This window comes from Mastomys coucha, unplaced genomic scaffold (genome assembly GCF_008632895.1).
Source record: "Mastomys coucha isolate ucsf_1 unplaced genomic scaffold, UCSF_Mcou_1 pScaffold22, whole genome shotgun sequence".
Taxonomy (NCBI): Eukaryota; Metazoa; Chordata; class Mammalia; order Rodentia; family Muridae; genus Mastomys; species Mastomys coucha.
The window spans coordinates 221,728,178-221,746,546 of NW_022196905.1; the positions used below are offsets into that span (position 1 = coordinate 221,728,178).

Here is an 18,369-nt window from a genome sequence, read left to right on the forward strand (position 1 = left end):
GGAGGGGCCCGCGGGCTGGCGCGCCAGACGCTGGACGGTTCCCCTGGCAACGGCGGCCGGCTGCCACGCCCAGCCCAGCGCCGACGTAGTCCCTGTGGACTGGGCCTGGAAACTTTGCTCTGGGCTTTCCGAGAGACTCTTCAGCTGCGGGCGTGACAACAGCACTTTCACCTACGTTTCCTAATCTGCGAGGTGATTATTTCCCATCTTTTTGAGGCACAAACGAAACTTGGCTCGAAGGGGCTTTATGGATGACGAAAAAGAACCTGCGTGACTAGTGTGTGCAATGAGAAGTTGCGACTTTTTCCTCTGAAAACAAGCATGGAATAGTTAATTCAACAAACGTTCATTTCTTAACTATCGTTTCTAATGGAGGAATAATTTGTGCCTTTTTCTTTTAACCTCAGAAGTAAAGTACGGTTGACTGGCTAGTATGTGCCAGGTGATCTTCTACAAAGGACTCACACACCAGACCAACTGGCAAAAGCATAACAGCTATTAAGGGGATTAGGGAGTAGGGGAAAGGGATCGTTACATACAGCGGAGTCAGCAAAGTAAGGATGAGCGTTACTGGAGGAGGTGAGGCAGTATGCTGTGACAGCTTCAGGAGGAAAACTGATCCAAGTGACACTAAATGTAGAGGTCCTGGGTTAGGAAAAGGCTGCAGAAGGCTGATGGAATAATGAGGGGGGGGGGGTGGATAAGAAAGAGCCAAGGGGAGAGGAGGCTAAATACAAAAGATGTTAAAAATAAAATGAAACAAAATAAATTCCTGAACTGGGCATGCTAATGCATGCCTGTAATCCCAGCTGGAGAGTGATGTGGGCAGGGAGATCTGGAGTTCAAGGCTACGTAAGGTTCCGTCTTAAAAAGTAGATAGATAGATAGATAGATAGATAGATAGATAGATAGATAGATAGATTTAGCCTCTTACCCAAACAAGATTCCTGGCTCCTCGTTCCCCTTATCAGGATCAACCACTATTAGTTCCTTATACTTCCAGAAATATTCAAGCCAGTGTCTTGTCTTTGCCCCATCTATCTCCTTGTTAGGTCAGATTAAGTGAGGAGTACATGTTTTCCATTCTACAGGTAGATTCTATTTGAACATACACCTATGAAGGGCAGACGAACCACCACCTTTGCCCCGTGGAAGGGAAATACTTGGTGGAGACCATCTCCCTCCCTGTCTCCAATCAAGTTCTTGTCCCACCCTCCTCTAAGAATGGAGTGGGCAGACAGCAAAGGCAGGTTATTGTCCCTCTGGGATTAACAGCCTTTGCAAGATAAAAACTAGTTTAAACAGATTGCCATGTAGGATTTTACTACTCAGAGACATTTGAACTCTCAGCTCCTGAAAGCTCTAGCAGGTCCCTGGACCAGCATGGTGGCAAAGCTGGTAGGTTCAAGACTCTGAAGCTACAGGTCTGGAAGTCTACAGTAGAGTAGGTATCAAAGCAGTGGGACTTGGAGGCAGAAAGCAGCTGCAGAGACAATCCCCTTCTTAACCAGATTGCAAACTCTTAGAGGAAGGAATCTCTCTGTCTCAGCTGCTGGTCATATCCTAGAGGAATCTCAAGTGAGCTCCCTGCCCAGAGCAGAAGCCTCAGAAGCAAGGAGCCTCCAGTAAAATCCATCCTCTGGGAGCATTGGAGGCAGCCTTTCTTCTATATACTCCTGCAGTAAGCTGTTCTGTTTCTACAGCTTTTGAGTGTCCAAATTTATAGGTTACCAAGCAAGCCCTGATTGGCAAATCTTGAAAATGGGTATGCCCCAAAAGTAGAAGAATTAGAATTTAGGATCAATCAAGGAAGAGTTATCAATTCTAATGGAGGAGTAAACCCAGAACCCACCAAAAATTCATAGTCAGGTACACAGCTGCCTGTTAGAGTAGGGAAATGTAAAAGAAATCTCTTTCTGGATCTGGTTGCTCCCAGGATCTTTGCAGGCCAGCTGTTCCCTGCAGAGCCACTGGCTGCCAGTTTTCTTCCACTAGTATAGTAATATATATAGTATAGTAGTATACTATATATTATAATTATATAAAATAACTAAATCTTCCCTATTCCCAGGAGAAGATGCTTATCATATGCTCTTAGGCGTTCTTTGTCTATGGACTCACCTAAGAAGTGGTGAAGTACTAAGATGAGATTCTGCGTCTCAGGAGGAAATGGGGCCTTCTTTGTTCTCTATGGCTCTCCATTAAACCGTGTGCCTTTCAGACCTTATCAGTTGTGTAAAAGAAAAGCAAAGACTGCATTATAATGAAGTCTGGTTACAGTGGTGTGTGTGTGTGTGTGTGTCTGTGTGCGTGTGTGTATGTGTGTGTCTGTGTCTGTGTGTGTCTGTGTCTGTGTGTGTCTGTGTGTGTGTCTGTGCGTGTGTCTGTGCGTGTGTCTGTGCGTGTGTCTGTCTGTGTCTATGTGTGTGTGTGTGTGTGTCTGTGTGTGTGTGTCTGTGTGTGTGTCTGTGTGTGTGTCTGTGTGTGTGTGTCTGTGGGGGTGTGTGTATGTGGGGGTGTCTGTATCTTCAGTGCTCTTCCATCTTATTTCCTGAGATGAGGTCTCCAAACATGGGGCTCCTGGTTTAGATAGGCTGGCTGGTCAGCATGCTGTAGGGATCTTCACATCTTTACCCACACCCAAGCTGTGGGACTGAAAGGTGAATGGGGATGCACTGGGATTTTTACATAGTTGCTGGGTGTGTGACCTTGGGTGGCCCTGCTGACATGGCGAGCACTAGTGAGCCACCTTCCCAGCCTTTGATTATAATTTTTAGTCACACTGATGTATCTCCATTTCTTAAGACTAAAAAAAAAAAAAAAAATTAGAGGGGATTTGAGAGATTGCTGAAAGGTGAGAACTGCTTGACCTGGCTACTTACCATCTACTTGTTGTGGCTCAAGCAGGTGGTCCTCAGGAGACCCAAATAAACAGCACTGTGCCCTCGTGCATGAGCTCAGGATGGTCCAGAGAACAAAATATCATCTCTGGGTATTTATGTGGGATTGGCCCTAAACCAAAGTCTACAGTCACTCAAGTCTTTGATGTAAAATAATGTAGTGTGGTGTACAGACACATGCCACTTGCATCTTACAACACTGTACAGTAAGTGACCTCCAGATCTTATCATTCCTAGAAGAATGCAAATACTATGGAAATTTTTATACCATGTTGTTTTAGTCATACGACAAAAGCTTATATTTTCCAGGTGTCATCTTCCTAAATGTTTTCTATCCACACTTGTTTGAAGCCCCAGATGTCAAATTCAGAACAGAGAAGGCCTGCTATTTAGCACAGGTGAGAATTTTAAAACTTACTTTATTCATTTTATGTGTATTGGTGCTCTGTCTGAATGTCTGTCTGTGAACCACAAGCACGCCTGGTGCCCATTGAAGCCAGCAGAAGGTATCAGATGCCCTGGAACTGGAGTTACAGTTGTGAGCCAATATGTGGTTGCAGGGACTCAAACCCAGGTCCTCTGCAAAAGCAGTCATTGTTCTTAACTTGCAAGCCATTTCTCCAGCTCCAGTAATTTTAATTCATCTCTTAGAGGTAAATGCACTTGGAGGAATGTTGTGGTAGGAATGTGAAATGTCCTTCCCAGGCCCAGGGATTTGCATGCTTTGTCTCCTGCTGATGGCCATCCTTGGGCAGATTGTAAACCTTTGGTGGGGGTGGAGCCTGGCTGGAGAAATATGTCCCCAGGGCAGGCCTTGGGGTTTTATATCACAACCCTCCTTCCTGACTGCCCACTTAATGTAGTCAACCAGGCTCCTCCTACTCCTTGTCTTAGGGTTTCTACTATTGTGCAGAGATACCATGACCAAGGCAACTCTTACAAAGAACAGCATTTAAATAGGGCTGACTTGCAGTTTCAAAGGGTCAGTCCATTATCATAGCAGGAAGCATGGCAGCATGCAGGCAGATATGGTGCTGGAGGAGCCCAGAGTTTTACATTTTGATCTGTAGACAGCCAGGAGAAGACTATTTTCCACAGGCAACCAGGAGAAGGCTCTCTTCCACATGGGGGTACACAGTGACACACTTCCTCCAACAAGGCCACACCTCCTAAGAGTGCCACTCCCATGGCCAAACCTCTACACTCCTGCAAACCACCCCTTTTCCACCAAGATGGTCTGTCTCCCCCTTGGAACTGTAAGCCAGAACAAGCCTTTCTCCCTTTTTTTTTTTCTGATCAGGTGTTCAGGCACTGTAATGTGTACTGTAAGACAAGAAGAAAATGTCATTTGAGTTATGTGAGTAGTCCAAGGTGTACAATGTGGTCAACACTGAGCCGGAGAGGATGGGAGGAAACATTTTTCAATTACTGTATGGACCATAACAGTGGTAGGAAGTATCCTCAAAGCCCAGCAGGACAGAAAAGGGCAGCATTACGGTATAGAGATGGAAGCTTAGGATATGAGAAGGTACACTATGTAGCACCAGATCACTGTGACAATGCAGAGGAAGAAATAAGAAAAAAAAATCTAGCTCTTGATTTTACAAAACTAGAATGGATACGGTTAAGGTCCCTTCTAAGGTCATTATCATACTCAAGTCAAACATCTTTGAGATTTATGAAACTTCATGTAATGTCAACAAGATGGGAAAAATGAAAGCCCCAAGACTTGGCACAGTGCTCCCTTATAGTGAATGCCAGGTTGTGCCTATTTCCTGAAGAACACAGGAAATCTCATGTTTCCTTGTGAACTGGTGAAGCAGAAATCCTAATCTATACTTGTATTTTCTGTTAATCCCATACAGCTGCAGGGGTTAATGTCTATGTCTGTGGCATACTACCACTAGAGACCAGGGGGACACCCTTGATCTGGGGAGCCACCTGGGACCATGTGGATATCCAGTAGAACTGACCTTGCCTCTCATGAGCTGCTGTGCTTTGGAGAGCTGGCCCTGCCTCTCACCAGTGGTAGCGCTCCAGAGAGCAGGCCCTGTGCCTTGACAAGGCAGCATAATGAATTGGCCCTGGTGGCAGAGGCACAGGCTAGCCAGGCCCGCGGGAGAGCAGGGAAGTGCTGGCTCCGTGAGGTGGTGTGATCTTGTAGGTGATGCCCTCCTTCTAACCCCTCCCCACCTGCCTGTGGTCACAGGTATGAAGGGCCCTGCACCTCACCTGGTGTGGTAGTTTGAATAGATTTGGCCCCCATAGACTCGTGTGTTTGAATGCTTAGCCCATAGAAAGTGGACCTATTGGGAGGTGTGGCCTTGTTGGAGGAAGTGCGTCACTGTGGGGTCAGGCCTCCTAGTGATTAAGCTCTACCCAATAAAGAATCTGCTGCCTGCGGATCAAGAGGTAGAACTCTGGGCTCCTCTAGCACCATGTCTGCCTGCAAGCTGCCATGCTTCCCTCCATGAGGATAATGAACTGAACCTCTGAAACTGTAAGCCAGCCCCAATTAAATGCTTTCCTTTATAAGAGTTGCCTTGGTCATGGTGTCCCTTCACACTTGAGCATCACAGAAAATCTGGCTGAAGGTGTGAGCACAGGAGAGCTGGTCCCACCACTCATCTGCCTTGAGTGAAGTGGGTGTGGGGTGATCCCCTCCCTCAGCTCCCCCTGAAGAGACCCAGATTCGGGCCTCTATCAGGCCGAGGCCGTGCACTGAAGGACAACGAGATCGGATGCAAGAGCAAAGAGGCTTTTATTTAGGGCTTCGGGTACCCGGGCGTCTGCTCTCAGGAGAGTGGCGCGCCGATGTACTCAGGTGCGGGGCTTTTATAGGGTGCATGAGCCGGAGGCGGGCATACAGAAGCAGATGCATGGTTACAGGTCTCTGATTGGGTGATGTAAATTAGGCCAGGGTGCCTCGGAGTTCAACCTGAGTTCTGTCGGGGCAGTCCCATTGTTCTTGTTGATCTTGACAGATGGTGTTTTTGAAACATTTCACCCAGGTGTCAGACCACAAAGGTCTTGTTTTGCCCCAAACCGGCCTGGGGAACTCTTGGTAATTTTCCAGCCTTGTTTAAACGCGTATTTCGGGGAAGGGTCTCTGGGTTTGGGTCTTTCACCCCCTCTCTACCTGTGATGGTTGAGAGAGCTGGCCCTGTCCCTCACTGGTGGGAGAGTGGTCCCTGCATCTGTCAACACATTGGAACTGTTCCTGAGGTGTGGGTAAGCCAGTCCCTGGGGTGTGAGAGCAGGAGAGCTGGCCCAGCCCCTCACAGACTGCAGCACTTGGGAGAATGGGCCCTGTGCCACAACTGGGCAGCACAGTGGAACTGGCTCTGGTGGCATGGGTACAGGTGAGCTGGGTCCAAGGGCAGGAGAGGAGAGCTGACTCTGCCTCCTGCCACACTGGGTAGCCTAGCTGAACAGTGCTGGAGAGTTCACCATGGCGGTGCAGATAAGGAAGAGCCGGTGTGCTGGCCAGCTCAGCCACTACCCAGGCCCAGATCCAGAGCTTTAAGTTGGCCCACCTCAAGATGCACATCATCTATAAACTGTTGGACCATGCTTGGATCCCGCTGATCTAAAACTCCATGACACAAAGCAATAACAGGATAACTGGGAGGAAGTTGATGAGGATCCAATGCTGATGGGGTCACAGAAGTCAGAGATCTCGAACCAGACCAATGACTCATTGCAAGGAACATTTGCAAGTGAAGATGTGTGGACAGAGGGATCCACGGTGACACACTACAGTTTCCATGATGAGATGGTTCCTATGCTGTTTCGTTTATTTCTTCGTTTTTTATTTTGAGGGAAGATTTTGCAGGTGGAGGGTAGATAGAAGGGGACTGGGAAATGAGTGGGACTGGGGTGTATGGTGTGAAACTCACAAAGAATCAAAAATTTTTTAAAAGAGTCTGCTTGACAAGCTATGAAAATGTATATGGTCAGTGAGTCAAATGTGTTATAGGACCCTAGGATTCCAGCACATTCAAAGGATTTTGGAATTTTCTTGGTGCATTCAAATGTTTTGCCTGAAACATAATACTGCCACCTTGTGGCAGTCATTGGTGAATGTGTGCTTTAGAAGTTCCTGACAGAAAACATTAGCCTGCGTGCTATTGAGCTCTCTCAAAAGAACACACCCTCTATCTTAAGAAAATTGTATTAAGACAAGAATAGCCTGTCGTGTCATTAGAAACATCAAAAAGATGCTACAAATAGGAAGCTGTACAACAAAATCCCCATAATTCATTTCATGAGACTGATACGGGCGCTTACACAGATGGCCAGGGGGAAAACAAGATTCTTTTGAAAGGTAAACAAAATTCCAAACAGATTACCTGGCAACCTCTTAATGCAGCTGCCCAGGTAGCTACTTTTAGTAGATATATTTGACCCTTCCCCAAGCCACTAGTTTAGTTTAGTAAGAGCCTGCTGAATTCCAGCCCTGTGGAAATCTGTGCACAGAGGTCTCAGCCTAAGTTCCCATGAGCGTACAGATTGCTATGTCGTCCCTAGAGGGTTCCGGGAGCGTTGGCCTTTAGTTTACCTTGGGCTTAAGCTAGAGCTTAGAGCACCATGGAGGCCTTTGAATAATGTTTTGTGTAACAGCCTGGCTCTCTATTATATACCTCTCTGCTATGCATTCTCAGATCCTGTGCTAAGCCATTTATTTACCTTCTCTCAAAACAAGAGCATCCCAGCAAGATGTGTACCCAGGAGATAAGCTGTCAAACTGATGACAGAACATGTCACTGAAAACAGAGTATCAGGTTGTGAGAGATGCTGGTTCAGTTGTATGAATTCGTGCTTTGTCCACACTTGAGGACTGGTAAGTGAAAGTGTTTCCCCAAGCATTTGGGGATGCTAGGGATCAGACTAAAGCAGGCAATGGTGCTCTGATCAAATTCTCCCTTTCCCACCCTACAAACTCTTTCAGATTGATAGTTCATTTGAGGGACCCAGAAAATTCCTGACCAAGTCACCAGACCATTGAAAATGTGTGTGTATGTGTGTGTGTGTGTGTGTGTGTGTGTGTGTGTGTGTGCACGGGTGTGCGGGTGTGCTGGTGTGTGTGAATGCTAGGGAACCTGTAACACGAATGACTTCCTATCATGTGGATTGACTGTAACCCACTCCTTCCTGGACTCCATGAGTGTGGTTGAAAAGTATATATACTCCACTTGACCTGAGCACCTCCAGCACTTTCTCCTGAACTCTGAGGAACCTGCGGTAAGCCTGTTGACTTGGCAGCCTGAGCTCATGTCAGACAGTTCGGTATTGCTCTGTGTTGTAATTTATGACCATGCTCATTGAAGACCCTTCCTGAGACTATCACCAGGAAGACAGGAACTGCTAAGCAGTAGTGAAGGCAGATAGTAGTTCCCTAGGAAAACCATCTTACTGGATGAAGTGTGGACAGCTGAGGGGAGCACCAGTTTGGATGTCACCATAGCAACGAGGGTGTCAGGGCAGTAACAGCAGAAGCACAGGTCTAGAAACATGTTCCTAAGGACTGTAAACATGTTATAAACAATGGGTGTAATAGCAGTCAGAAGGGCCTGGTGCCCTTGATAAAACTGAGGAGCTCTGGTGATAAAGAGCTCGGAGAGGCTTAGACATACTGAGGTGAGATATGCAAGCAGGAAGGCTGAAAACCAATCAACACAGAGAAGCGGACATGATGTCCTTCTGAGGATACATTCCTTGATACCTTCCTTCTCTATTCTAAAGACTTTCTCCCTCACTTCAGAGCCTAGCAAGTGGATTCGTGTGTCTGTTCTAGCAGGGTTTGCTTGCATTGTGGCTTCTGAGAGAGCTCAGCAAACGCCTTGCAAACGGGGATGGGGACGGGGCTGGAGGAGCAGAAAGGTGAAGGAGCTATCAGCTATCATTTGCCTCCCTCTTCTAAGCTGTCACTACTCACAACTCCTGGCCATTAGTATTCAGCGCGACATTCTCAAGCAGGTGGGTGCCCAAATCTTTTAAAGCTTTCAAAGGGGCCAGAAACTGGGCGCCTTTGCAGAAAAGAGGTTGTGCATCACCCAAACACTGTCTCCAAGAGAGATCAGAGTGTAAAGGCCAAATGGGAAACATGAATGAAGGGGCTGTGCCATGTGTTTCACACCTTTGAATCAAAATCTGATGAATTTTCTCAGAAAAGTATGCTAAGACGATAGTGTCTGGTCAGAGCCAGGCAGCCCAGGGCTTACCCACAGTTTTTCACGTCCTTGCCAGAGTATATTGTAAAGTGCGCTCAAGAGGGAACCGCGATGTGACTGGACAAAAGTGCTGGGTACCGTAGCAACGGCCCAGTGGGAGGGGGAGCAGGCACGCGGGCGCCCGAGCCTGTGCAGCCTGGTGTTGGCCGTGACGCCTGTCACGTCCACTGGCTCGGATACCAGCGCAATGAAGGCCAAGAACGTTAACTTGCTCTTTGCCTTCGTTGCCGTCCTGCTTTTTGGCTTCTCGTGTTTCTGCATTTCCAGGATAAACCAAACCGGTAAGCAAAGGTGGCCGGGGCGGGGGTGGGGGGTGATACTGGGGGGATGAGGGAGATGGACGGCGCTCTTTATCCTGCCTTTCAGGAAGGAGCCTCATCACCAGCGGGTGGTCTTGTGGCTTTAAAACCAAAGGAAGACAAGGGAGACTCCTGGCGGTCCCCTGCCCTCTGGCTGCGCACACACCCTCGTCCCGAGGCGGTTGGGCTGTAACCGGCCCTCTCAGATAGCGTGGGAAGCGGGACACGCGCTGGCGGGTCCCTCCAAAACTGCCCCTCTCCTCTCCTGCTCATCCTCCCTCCTGATCTCTTACATACATCGCAAGAGCTCCAGGACTTTCTTCCTCCTTTCTCAATAGCTTTAAATATTTTCAGAGAATTTGGGAGCACTTAGAGAAAGACAGCCAGATCTAATATCCAGTCTTTCCTGCCTTTACAAATTAGCTGATGTTTGATTTGGGCACTCAGGAGGCAAAAGCAGGCAGATCTTTATGAGTTCCAGGCCAGCCAGAGAGCTACATAGTAAGACCCTGTCTCAAAAAAAAAAAAAAAAAAAAAAAAAAAAAAAAAAAAAAGTGATGATGAATTTTATGGGCAGATAGCATTTTTGTTTTTCTGTGAGTTCGTGGGATTGATAATTGACTTGTATGAGAATATTTAAACTGTGGAAGAGGAAGAGGAGGAGGCAGCGTGTCTGTTCTTCTCTGTTTTGATCCCTGATGTGAACCTAGTCTCCAGAAACAAAACAAAAAACAAAACCAAAACAAACAAACAAATTGTATGGCACAGAAAAAAAAAACAATCAACAGCTGTCTAGTTGTAAATAACAGATCTATGGGGACAGAGACAGAAAATCCGCCTTTCCATGGAGTTTCCACAATGCTGGGGGTGGGGGTGGGAGGACAAATATAGCTAAAGCTTAGGACTGAGGCACGGAGCTCCAATGTTAGTGGCGACAGAAAAGGACAGTACCCCGGGTTCCAGCTGTACCGTGTGGAACATGTGGAGGTAGCACAGGGTAGAATGAATGCCGCACAGTGCAAGGAAGAGAGAAGCTGAAGCCACTTGGTGTTGTATGGCGTGAGATCACATGACAGAAGACCTCCAATGGAGAGGCACCATTGTGCCACCTTTGATAGATACTATCTTCACCTTTGTGGTGCTTTCCTGCGGCTGAGCGTGGGGAGAGCTTGGGGTGTGGTCTCCTGGTGGTTTGGGTTTCTTTCTCTGGGTGATGCGGCTGTAGCAGATATCCAATGTTGGCTCTTTGGTGGGATTGTTTGCAGCTACTCTGGGCTCTTGGGGGGAGTCTCCAATCCTTTCCTTGATGTGGCCTATCAGTCTTTCATTAGAGCTGCTCTGTCACAGCCCTTGTGGCTAGGGCTGCTTCATCCATGAGGTACAAGCTTTCCGTGACCTCGCAATACTGACTTGGGCCACAGCTACCTGAAGATCTATACCACTTCAAGCTGCCTGCCTGGCAAGCAGCTTCGCAGATGTCCCATCTCGACTTAGATGGTTCTTCCAATCCCTGATTCTCTTCAACTGGCCACAGGGCATCTTGTAGGCGCAGTGGTTTACAATTTTCAGAGAAACATACTTCAGCCTGAATTGGGGGAGAAAAGACTCACTTTGAAATACCATATTTTTATCTTTTCTGGGCTCTCTTTGGAGGAGGGAAATCCCCCTACATATCTATACAAATGCAGGAGTATATTAAATCCCAGCAAGGTCTGGGCTCTTGGGACTATGGCAAATACATAAATCGTCATTGCCATCAGTGGAATCCACTGGAACAAGAGCTCCCATGTCCAAGTGGAGAGGAGAAGTACTCAGAACATCCATGGGAATGCTTGCTGGAAGTTAAAATACATACTCTCAGGGCACCAGTGAAGGCTGGCCAATGCATGGGAAGGGGAGTGGGGAATGGAGATAAGTCACACTAAGCTTTAGTGTTAGAAGAGTAAGAATGTAAGACTTCGTACTAGAGTCAGTACATCAAGGGTTCCGGAGAGGTCCAGTCACTGAAACACAGTAACTAGCACGAAACTGGATCAGCAATTATAGTAAACACTCCAAGTGCCAGCATACATTTTGATTGGCTGTAAAATGTCTCTATGATGTTCACAAGAAGCACCTTTAAAAGACAAAAATGCTAGAAAAAGACCTGCCTGCAAACCCAAGGCAAGGGAAACCTGGTGTGGCTGTGTTAGCAAAGGAAATGTTTAACAAATGTTTAACAGAAATGTTTAACAAATATGGCCACTCCAGAAACCAAGCGACTGTTTCCATTGCACAGCCTTTGACTTCTTGAAGATTTATTATTTATTCCAGTATCTGAGTATAGGTGGGTCACATGTCCGGGTTCCCAGCATGGCCAGAAAAAGATGTCAGATCCATGGAGCTGAAGTTACAGGCAGTCATAAGCTATTTGACGTGAGTGTTGGGAATAGAAATCTAGTCTCTGGAAGAGCAGCAAACGCTCTTATACAGTGAGTCATCTCTCCATCCCTGCCACTTTGACTTTTAATTGGGAAATCAGACATTTGATGAGGACTTGGAATTTTTGAATTTACACAGACTTCTCTTGGAGAACTCTCCAGTCCCTTCAGTTCTGAAGCACAAGTGTCTTGTTCATCTTGGCAGCGCCACTCTGGCTCCACCAGGGCAGCTGGCGTGCTGCACCATTGCATCAGTACCAATGGTTTATGGTAACTTCTGTTCTTGTGAGCTAATCCGCACCCCCATATCTATCTATCTATCTATCTATCTATCTATCTATCTATCATCTATCTATCATCTGTCTACGGTGTGTGTGTGTGTGTGTGTGTGTGTGTGTGTGTGTGTGTGTGTGTGTATGGAGAGACAGGGAGGGAGGGAGAGAGGACACATGTATATATGCAGGTTGTTCAGGAGTCTAAGTAAGATGCTAGCACCCACTATATATTCTAGAGGAGTACTAGGACATGTTTACTAGAAGACAGGGTAGAATGCTCTTGATACCTGACTGGCCCTGTAAGCATTCTTCAGGAATGTGAAAGAATGTGTGGTGCACACCCTCAGTGAAATATTTTACAGCAATAAACATGTATGAACTCCAGCTTGATCCATTAATAGGGGTGAATCTCAAAAGCGTAAATTGGGGCTGTCTCTGTGGGTGATCGGGCTTGCCAACCTGAGTTCCATCACTAGGAAGTCAACTTTCAAAGGCGCTGGGGGAAAAGACAGGTGGTCTAGGAACACTTGCTGCATACCTATGGCTTAGGTAGTGGGTGTTCACTCTTACTAGCCATTAAACTGTCTTGTGTGCTCTTTATCATGTCTGGATAAAGGGCCACTCATGGTTGTTGGAGGACCCTACTATTTAGGTCGCAGTCTACCATGTCAGGATAGCTCTCCAAACTTGGTGCAAAATGGAGGACTCCAAAATGGAGCCTTTCCTTTTTCTGTCTAACCTTACTTAGAGCGCGTCTCTGCACACAGACGCCTGACCTCATTTGGAGCATGATTCTGTGCAGAGCTTTCTGCAAGCATTGCATGATTCAAGTCCACTCTAGCTCTCCCCCTGTATGATAATTAAGTGCTGATTATGACCAATCAGCCGTTTCCATCTATAGCCCTAAGAGCCCCATATATATCCCACCCCTGCAACAGTAAAGTAGAGCAGTCTCACTGAAGCTGACTCCCAGAAGTTCTTCAGTGTCATACCCGTGGCCATCCAAACCCTGCTCGACACTTCTGCTTCCTCTGCCTTTGTGGGCCAGTAGCCAATAAACCCTGAGGAAAAAGGAGACCCACACATGGGGAATTTAGGAGATCTGACTGTAGTGTAATTTGACTATTTCCAGCTAGTTTGGAGGGAGCAATCTGAAACATGCTCTTCCTTCTTAGCTTTGCCTACTAACACCCCAAATATTGTTTTCTGGGAATGGCATTTAGGTGCAAGTAAACAAATAACTTGAAAACAGACGGCCAGTTCTTCTACAGCGGGCCGTTAATCACACCAGTGAATTACTTCTCTCTAATACATCAGACTGCTTCCCACTGTCCATTAACAGGAGTGTTTGCTTAGTCTGAATGCCCTTCATTGACTGTTGCCACATGAGAAAAATTTACACATTCTTCAAGTTTTCAAATGCCTGTTTAGTCCAAATGTCCATTCTACCTGATTCCCAGGCTCCCTCCCTGAGTTTATCGTGCCTCCCTCCCTGAATTTATCATGGCCCCCTCCCTGAGTTTATCATGTCTCTCTCTCTGTTCCCAGGGTGCTTTGCAGACTCCACCTTAGCAGTTATAATCAGTTCATTAAGATTGCCAGCTTACACAGAATAGTAAATAAATTGACCAGCGTTACTTCCTGTATCTTGTCCCTGTGAGGGACACAGAGTGCACTATAATCCAGTCCCTTTCGTCATTCCGTAGATGAATGGCATCAGGTGGCATCAGGTTGTGGCTACGTTGTATTGGACCTTGTAAGCCAAGGCAGTCAGTTTAGACTTATTCAGTGAGCCTCTGGGAGCCTCTTCTAGTCCAAGGAGTGCTTCTGAAAGACTAACAGTGAGTGGAGAGGACAGACCAATCAAGAGGCAAGAAGTGCAACCCAGTACTAAAGCCTCGATGGTGATAAAGAGAAAATTATGGCAGGTGCTTGTGGCTTGGCTTCCCAGGACTTTATGTCCTTTCTGATTCAGCAAGGCCAGGGTGAAAGGCTTAAGAGACACCTTCCCCAACAAGCTCACAACTGATGGTGGACACTCATTCTGTCCGATACTGCAGCCCCATGGGCCTGAAGTGTGACCTGCTGCCATGAGACCAAGACCCCACTTGTCCTTTAACCTTAAGTAGTTTCAGTTTACATCCAACGTCTGAAGTCCAGTAGACTATCTCTCTGCCAAGCAAAGCTTGCCTGATGGGTCGTGGAAGTGTCTCTGGTCATTCATCTTCAGCACCTGAATGCTGTGAGGTAAATCTCTCTCTCTCTCTCTCTCTCTCTCTCTCTCTCTTTCACACACACACACACACACACACACACACACACACACACACATACACACACACACACACACAGAGAGAGAGAGAGAGAGAGAGAGAGAGAGAGAGAGAGAGATCCCTGAAAAAATAGCTATCCCACTGATTATTCTCAAAACTGAAACCTCATCTGAATACACTGGATACACTGAAATGTTAAATCTCATTCATTTCATTTTCTCCTTTAAAGTGTGAATATGAGAAAATGTAAACAACCAGATGTAGATCCCTCTCTTTTTTCTTCTTGTCTTGCTAGACAGCTCAGCCTAGCCTGACTCTCACAGTCCTCTTGCCTCATCCTCCAGGGTACTGACAGTGTGTTCCCACACTTAGCTTTATCTTTATTTTTTTTTTTTATCTAAGAGCAATTTGTACCCCTCTGTTAGGAACGTGAGAGCCACTGATGCCTAGGACTTATCAGGAGCCTTTCTCATTTTTAAGTTTATTATTCCAGGCAAGAAATCTACCACTGATCTATAGTCCCAGCCCTGGGGCCGTTTATTTAATCTTTTGTATTCATGTATCTATTTACTAGGGAGTCATAGTGCAGGTGAGGAGGTCAGAGGAGAACTTTTGGGAGTTAGTTTCCTTCTTATGCCGTGTAGGTTCCAGGGATCAAACTCAGGTCATCAAGCTTGGCGGCCAGGGCTCTTCCTGCCATTCTGCCAGTCCTTTGGTGTGTGTTCTTTTATAATGTTTTTTTTATTTGTTTGTTTTTAATAGAAGTCACTAGCCAGGCATAGTGGTAGATGCCTTTAGCTGGAGTACTCAGAAGGAAAAAGCAGGCAGATCTCTGTGAGTTAGAGGTTCTCAAGGCCAGCCTGGCCTGCAGAGTTCTGGGACAACTAGGGCTACATAGAAAGAGTCTGTGTCAACCTATGTTCCCCCCAAAAAAACCCAAAACAAAAACAAAACAAAACAAAACAAAAACTAAAAGCACTTTGGTCCATTCCATGTATAAACTGGGTTTTGTTTTCACAGAGGCATGGTGATGCTCAGTAGATCGAAGCGTATAATCACATTGCTTTTACATGACACTGTCCATATTCACTGCCTGAGTAAATTTACAAGCAACACGAGCATTTTAAACATAGTAGGGATACCTTGACACATCACAGAGGCCATGCAAGAAGGGCTGAATCTCAGCTATGTCTGAACATTTCTGTAAATAGAGCTCTCTCAGGAGAAAACTCTCCTTTCGTGTGTGCCAGATTGGTCCACGGGGACTGGACTGGGTGGGTTGCATCACCTGAGATGTAGCAACTCCAACACAAGATTCATTTTTGCACAGACAGTTATCCAAGAAACCCTAATCACATATGGTGTACACAGTACCCACACCTCAGACCATATCCATGAAATGAACACTGGAGATTTAGCTGGACAGCCTAGTTCTTTTTAATAAATCACAATTGACACTAATGGAAGGGGAAGGGACTCTGTGATCAGGATGTAAAATGAATGGATTGGTGGATGAATGAATAAATAAGTAAATAAATAAATGGAAAAAATAAAAATTAAAAATTCTGTCAAATCCCCCCCCCAAGAAAGGTGTTAAGATTAGTTTTTAACACTGATTAATTTATTTGATTGTTCACCCATCTGTATAAGAGCTGAGGGAAGTCACTGTTTCAGACATAAGGAATTCAGTAAACTCGAACCCCAAACGTCTTGTTCTTACATTATAGTCTAAAGGACTCTCCCTATTCTCTGAGCCATCATGCTGATCTTAAGAAGAAAGAAAGAAAAGGGGATTGTTTCCTTTATCACTGAGATCCACATAGCAAGCCACTCACCAGATGATCTCCCTGGTGTTTACGCTAAGATGAGGGACAGAAGTAGGCAATCATACACTGTAATCATACAACTGGATCATATACTGGATGGCATTAATCACTTGGTGATGGTTGTTTAAGACAGGGCCTCAGCAAGTAGCCCTGACTGACCCAGACCTCATTGTGAAGCCCCGGGCTGGCTTGGATTCACCTCACAAAGACCCCCCTGCCTCTACCTCCAAAGTTCAAAGGGGTGTACACCATGCCTCGCCTGGTAAAGGTGGATAGTTTTTTATAAGTAGAATTACAGTTAATATTTGCCCTTTTGTGTACCTGTAGGAATTTTCCAGCTGTGTATCACTCCCTAGTGGGACATCTAATGTTGAAAGCAGGCTACAGTTAGAAGCTGTCTGGCCCCTCATTCACCCTGAACATATCCTGGGTCCTTTAACTACTTAGAAGTCAAATATGGATGTGTTAGTGTGGAGAAGTGTATAGAATGATGGCTTACACGTGATAATGGGTTCCCGAGTCAGATTCTGGTAGCTCAGTTCTTCTGTAGCTCTCTCTGTTTCTCGTTCACTTCTGGAAACATAGCCTCTGGTATGGCTGTCAAGGTGTTCAGTGACATGAAAGTTCACAAGCTTTAAATGCCAGAAGGAGTGAAGAAACACAAGAAGGCAGCGAGGACAAGAAGAACATCATCCTGGAGGAGGGGAAGGAGATCCTGGAAGGAAATGTGGGCCAGACTGTGGACAACTCCAACATTACTTTTGTCAAGATGCTGCCAGACAAGGATTGCTGCTCTGTGCTCTATGATGCAACCTATGAGAGCAAGGAAAGCCAGAAGGAGGACCTGCTGTTCATCTGGGTCCCTGAGAGTGTGCCCCTTAAGAGCAAAATGATTTGTGCCAGCTACAAGGATGTCATCAAGAAGAAGCTGACAGGAATCAAGCATTAATTACAAGCTAACTGCTACGAGGAGCTCAGGGACTGCTGCACCCTGGCAGAGAAACTAAGTGGCAGCTTCGTCATTTCTCTGGAGGGTGAGCCTGTGTGAGCCACCTTCAGCCCCCTGCCTGCAGCATCTTCTAGCAGCTCCAGACCTGCTCTTGGGTAGTGCAGGCTGCCCCTTTCCAGTCAGATTGGAGGGGCTGGGGGACCCCAGCAGGGGGAGGACAACCTCTTCACCCCAGTAACCAAAAGTCCTTCCCACCCCCTGGACAGTCTCTCTCCATCCCTGACAGTCCTGGCCCTCCCAAGCTGCTTTTGATCTTCTGATCCCTCTTGGGTTGAAGCAGACCAAGTCCCATTCCAGGCACCCAGTCTGGAGGAAGCCTGTATTCTTTTAACTACACCCCTATTCCTCACTCCTCCCATCCCATGCTACCAATTTCTAACCACAGTAGTAACTCTGTTCTTGTCTGTTTAGTCCTGTGTGTAAATGAACTATAGAAATGACCCTCCCTGCACCAGATGGTTGCCTTCCCTTGACCTTGGCTACTCATGGAAGCAGGACCTGGATGGGACCTTTAATTAAAAAATTCCAAAACAACAAAAAGGCTAATTAACTGTGGAAAAAAAGATAATGGGTTCCCATGAGAACCTCTTCTCTAGCTTTACTGGTGGCTCTGAATGCCTTTCAAACTGATCCTCTCTTACTCTAGGGCACTGTCTTCAGCTGATGACCCAGTGTGCGTCATCCATATTTACAATAGCCCAGAGGGACAGATACAAAAAGGAGGAGAAATTCTTGGTCTGGCCCCTCTCTTTAAGTGCAAGGTCTAGAAAGAGCACAGCCTGTTCACCTTGAGTCTCTGCCCTGATGACACCCATCTGTTCCTTTTCCTGTCTGTACTTGATTAGAAATGATCGAGGGGGAAGATGGGAGCAGCCAGCTGGGAGGCACAGGCCCCACGAGTCTCAGGGGAGTTGCAGGGCGGCAGGGACAGGATCCTCTCAGCTTCCAAGTGACAGAGGTGGATCAGTGACCCTCTCTGCCCCTTCCCTGCAAGTGGAGGGCCTGCCGCCAGGGAGTGGTTTAACCCAGAGACTCGGGTGAGATCCACCATTTTCTTTCCAGTGAGTTTCTAAGACAGGCTCAACGAGCCAGGAGGCACAGGCACCACGAGTCGCAGGGGAGCTGAAGGGCAGC

The 18,369-nt window shown here is 46.6% G+C and overlaps 1 protein-coding gene and 1 pseudogene across 3 annotated transcripts in view; both read left to right on the forward strand.

Annotated features, from left to right (window-relative positions):
* Nucleotides 1-20: 20 nt before the first annotated feature.
* Nucleotides 21-18,369, forward strand: part of Mgat4d (MGAT4 family member D) — a 55,227-nt gene continuing 36,878 nt past the window's right edge. Inside the window, exons 1-2 of one of the 3 annotated variants that reach the window (XR_004110092.1) lie at nt 21-192; nt 3,210-3,298. Coding sequence is in view for 1 of the 3 variants with exons in the window: in XM_031340509.1 (XP_031196369.1) it covers nt 9,321-9,414 (94 nt within the window). In the remaining 2 variants the exon portion in view is untranslated. Of the gene's footprint in view, nt 193-3,209; nt 3,299-9,227; nt 9,415-18,369 lie in introns of those variants that run through there. The other 2 variants (XR_004110093.1, XM_031340509.1) reach the window with 2 other exon arrangements.
* Nucleotides 16,844-17,452, forward strand: LOC116069675 (annotated as a pseudogene).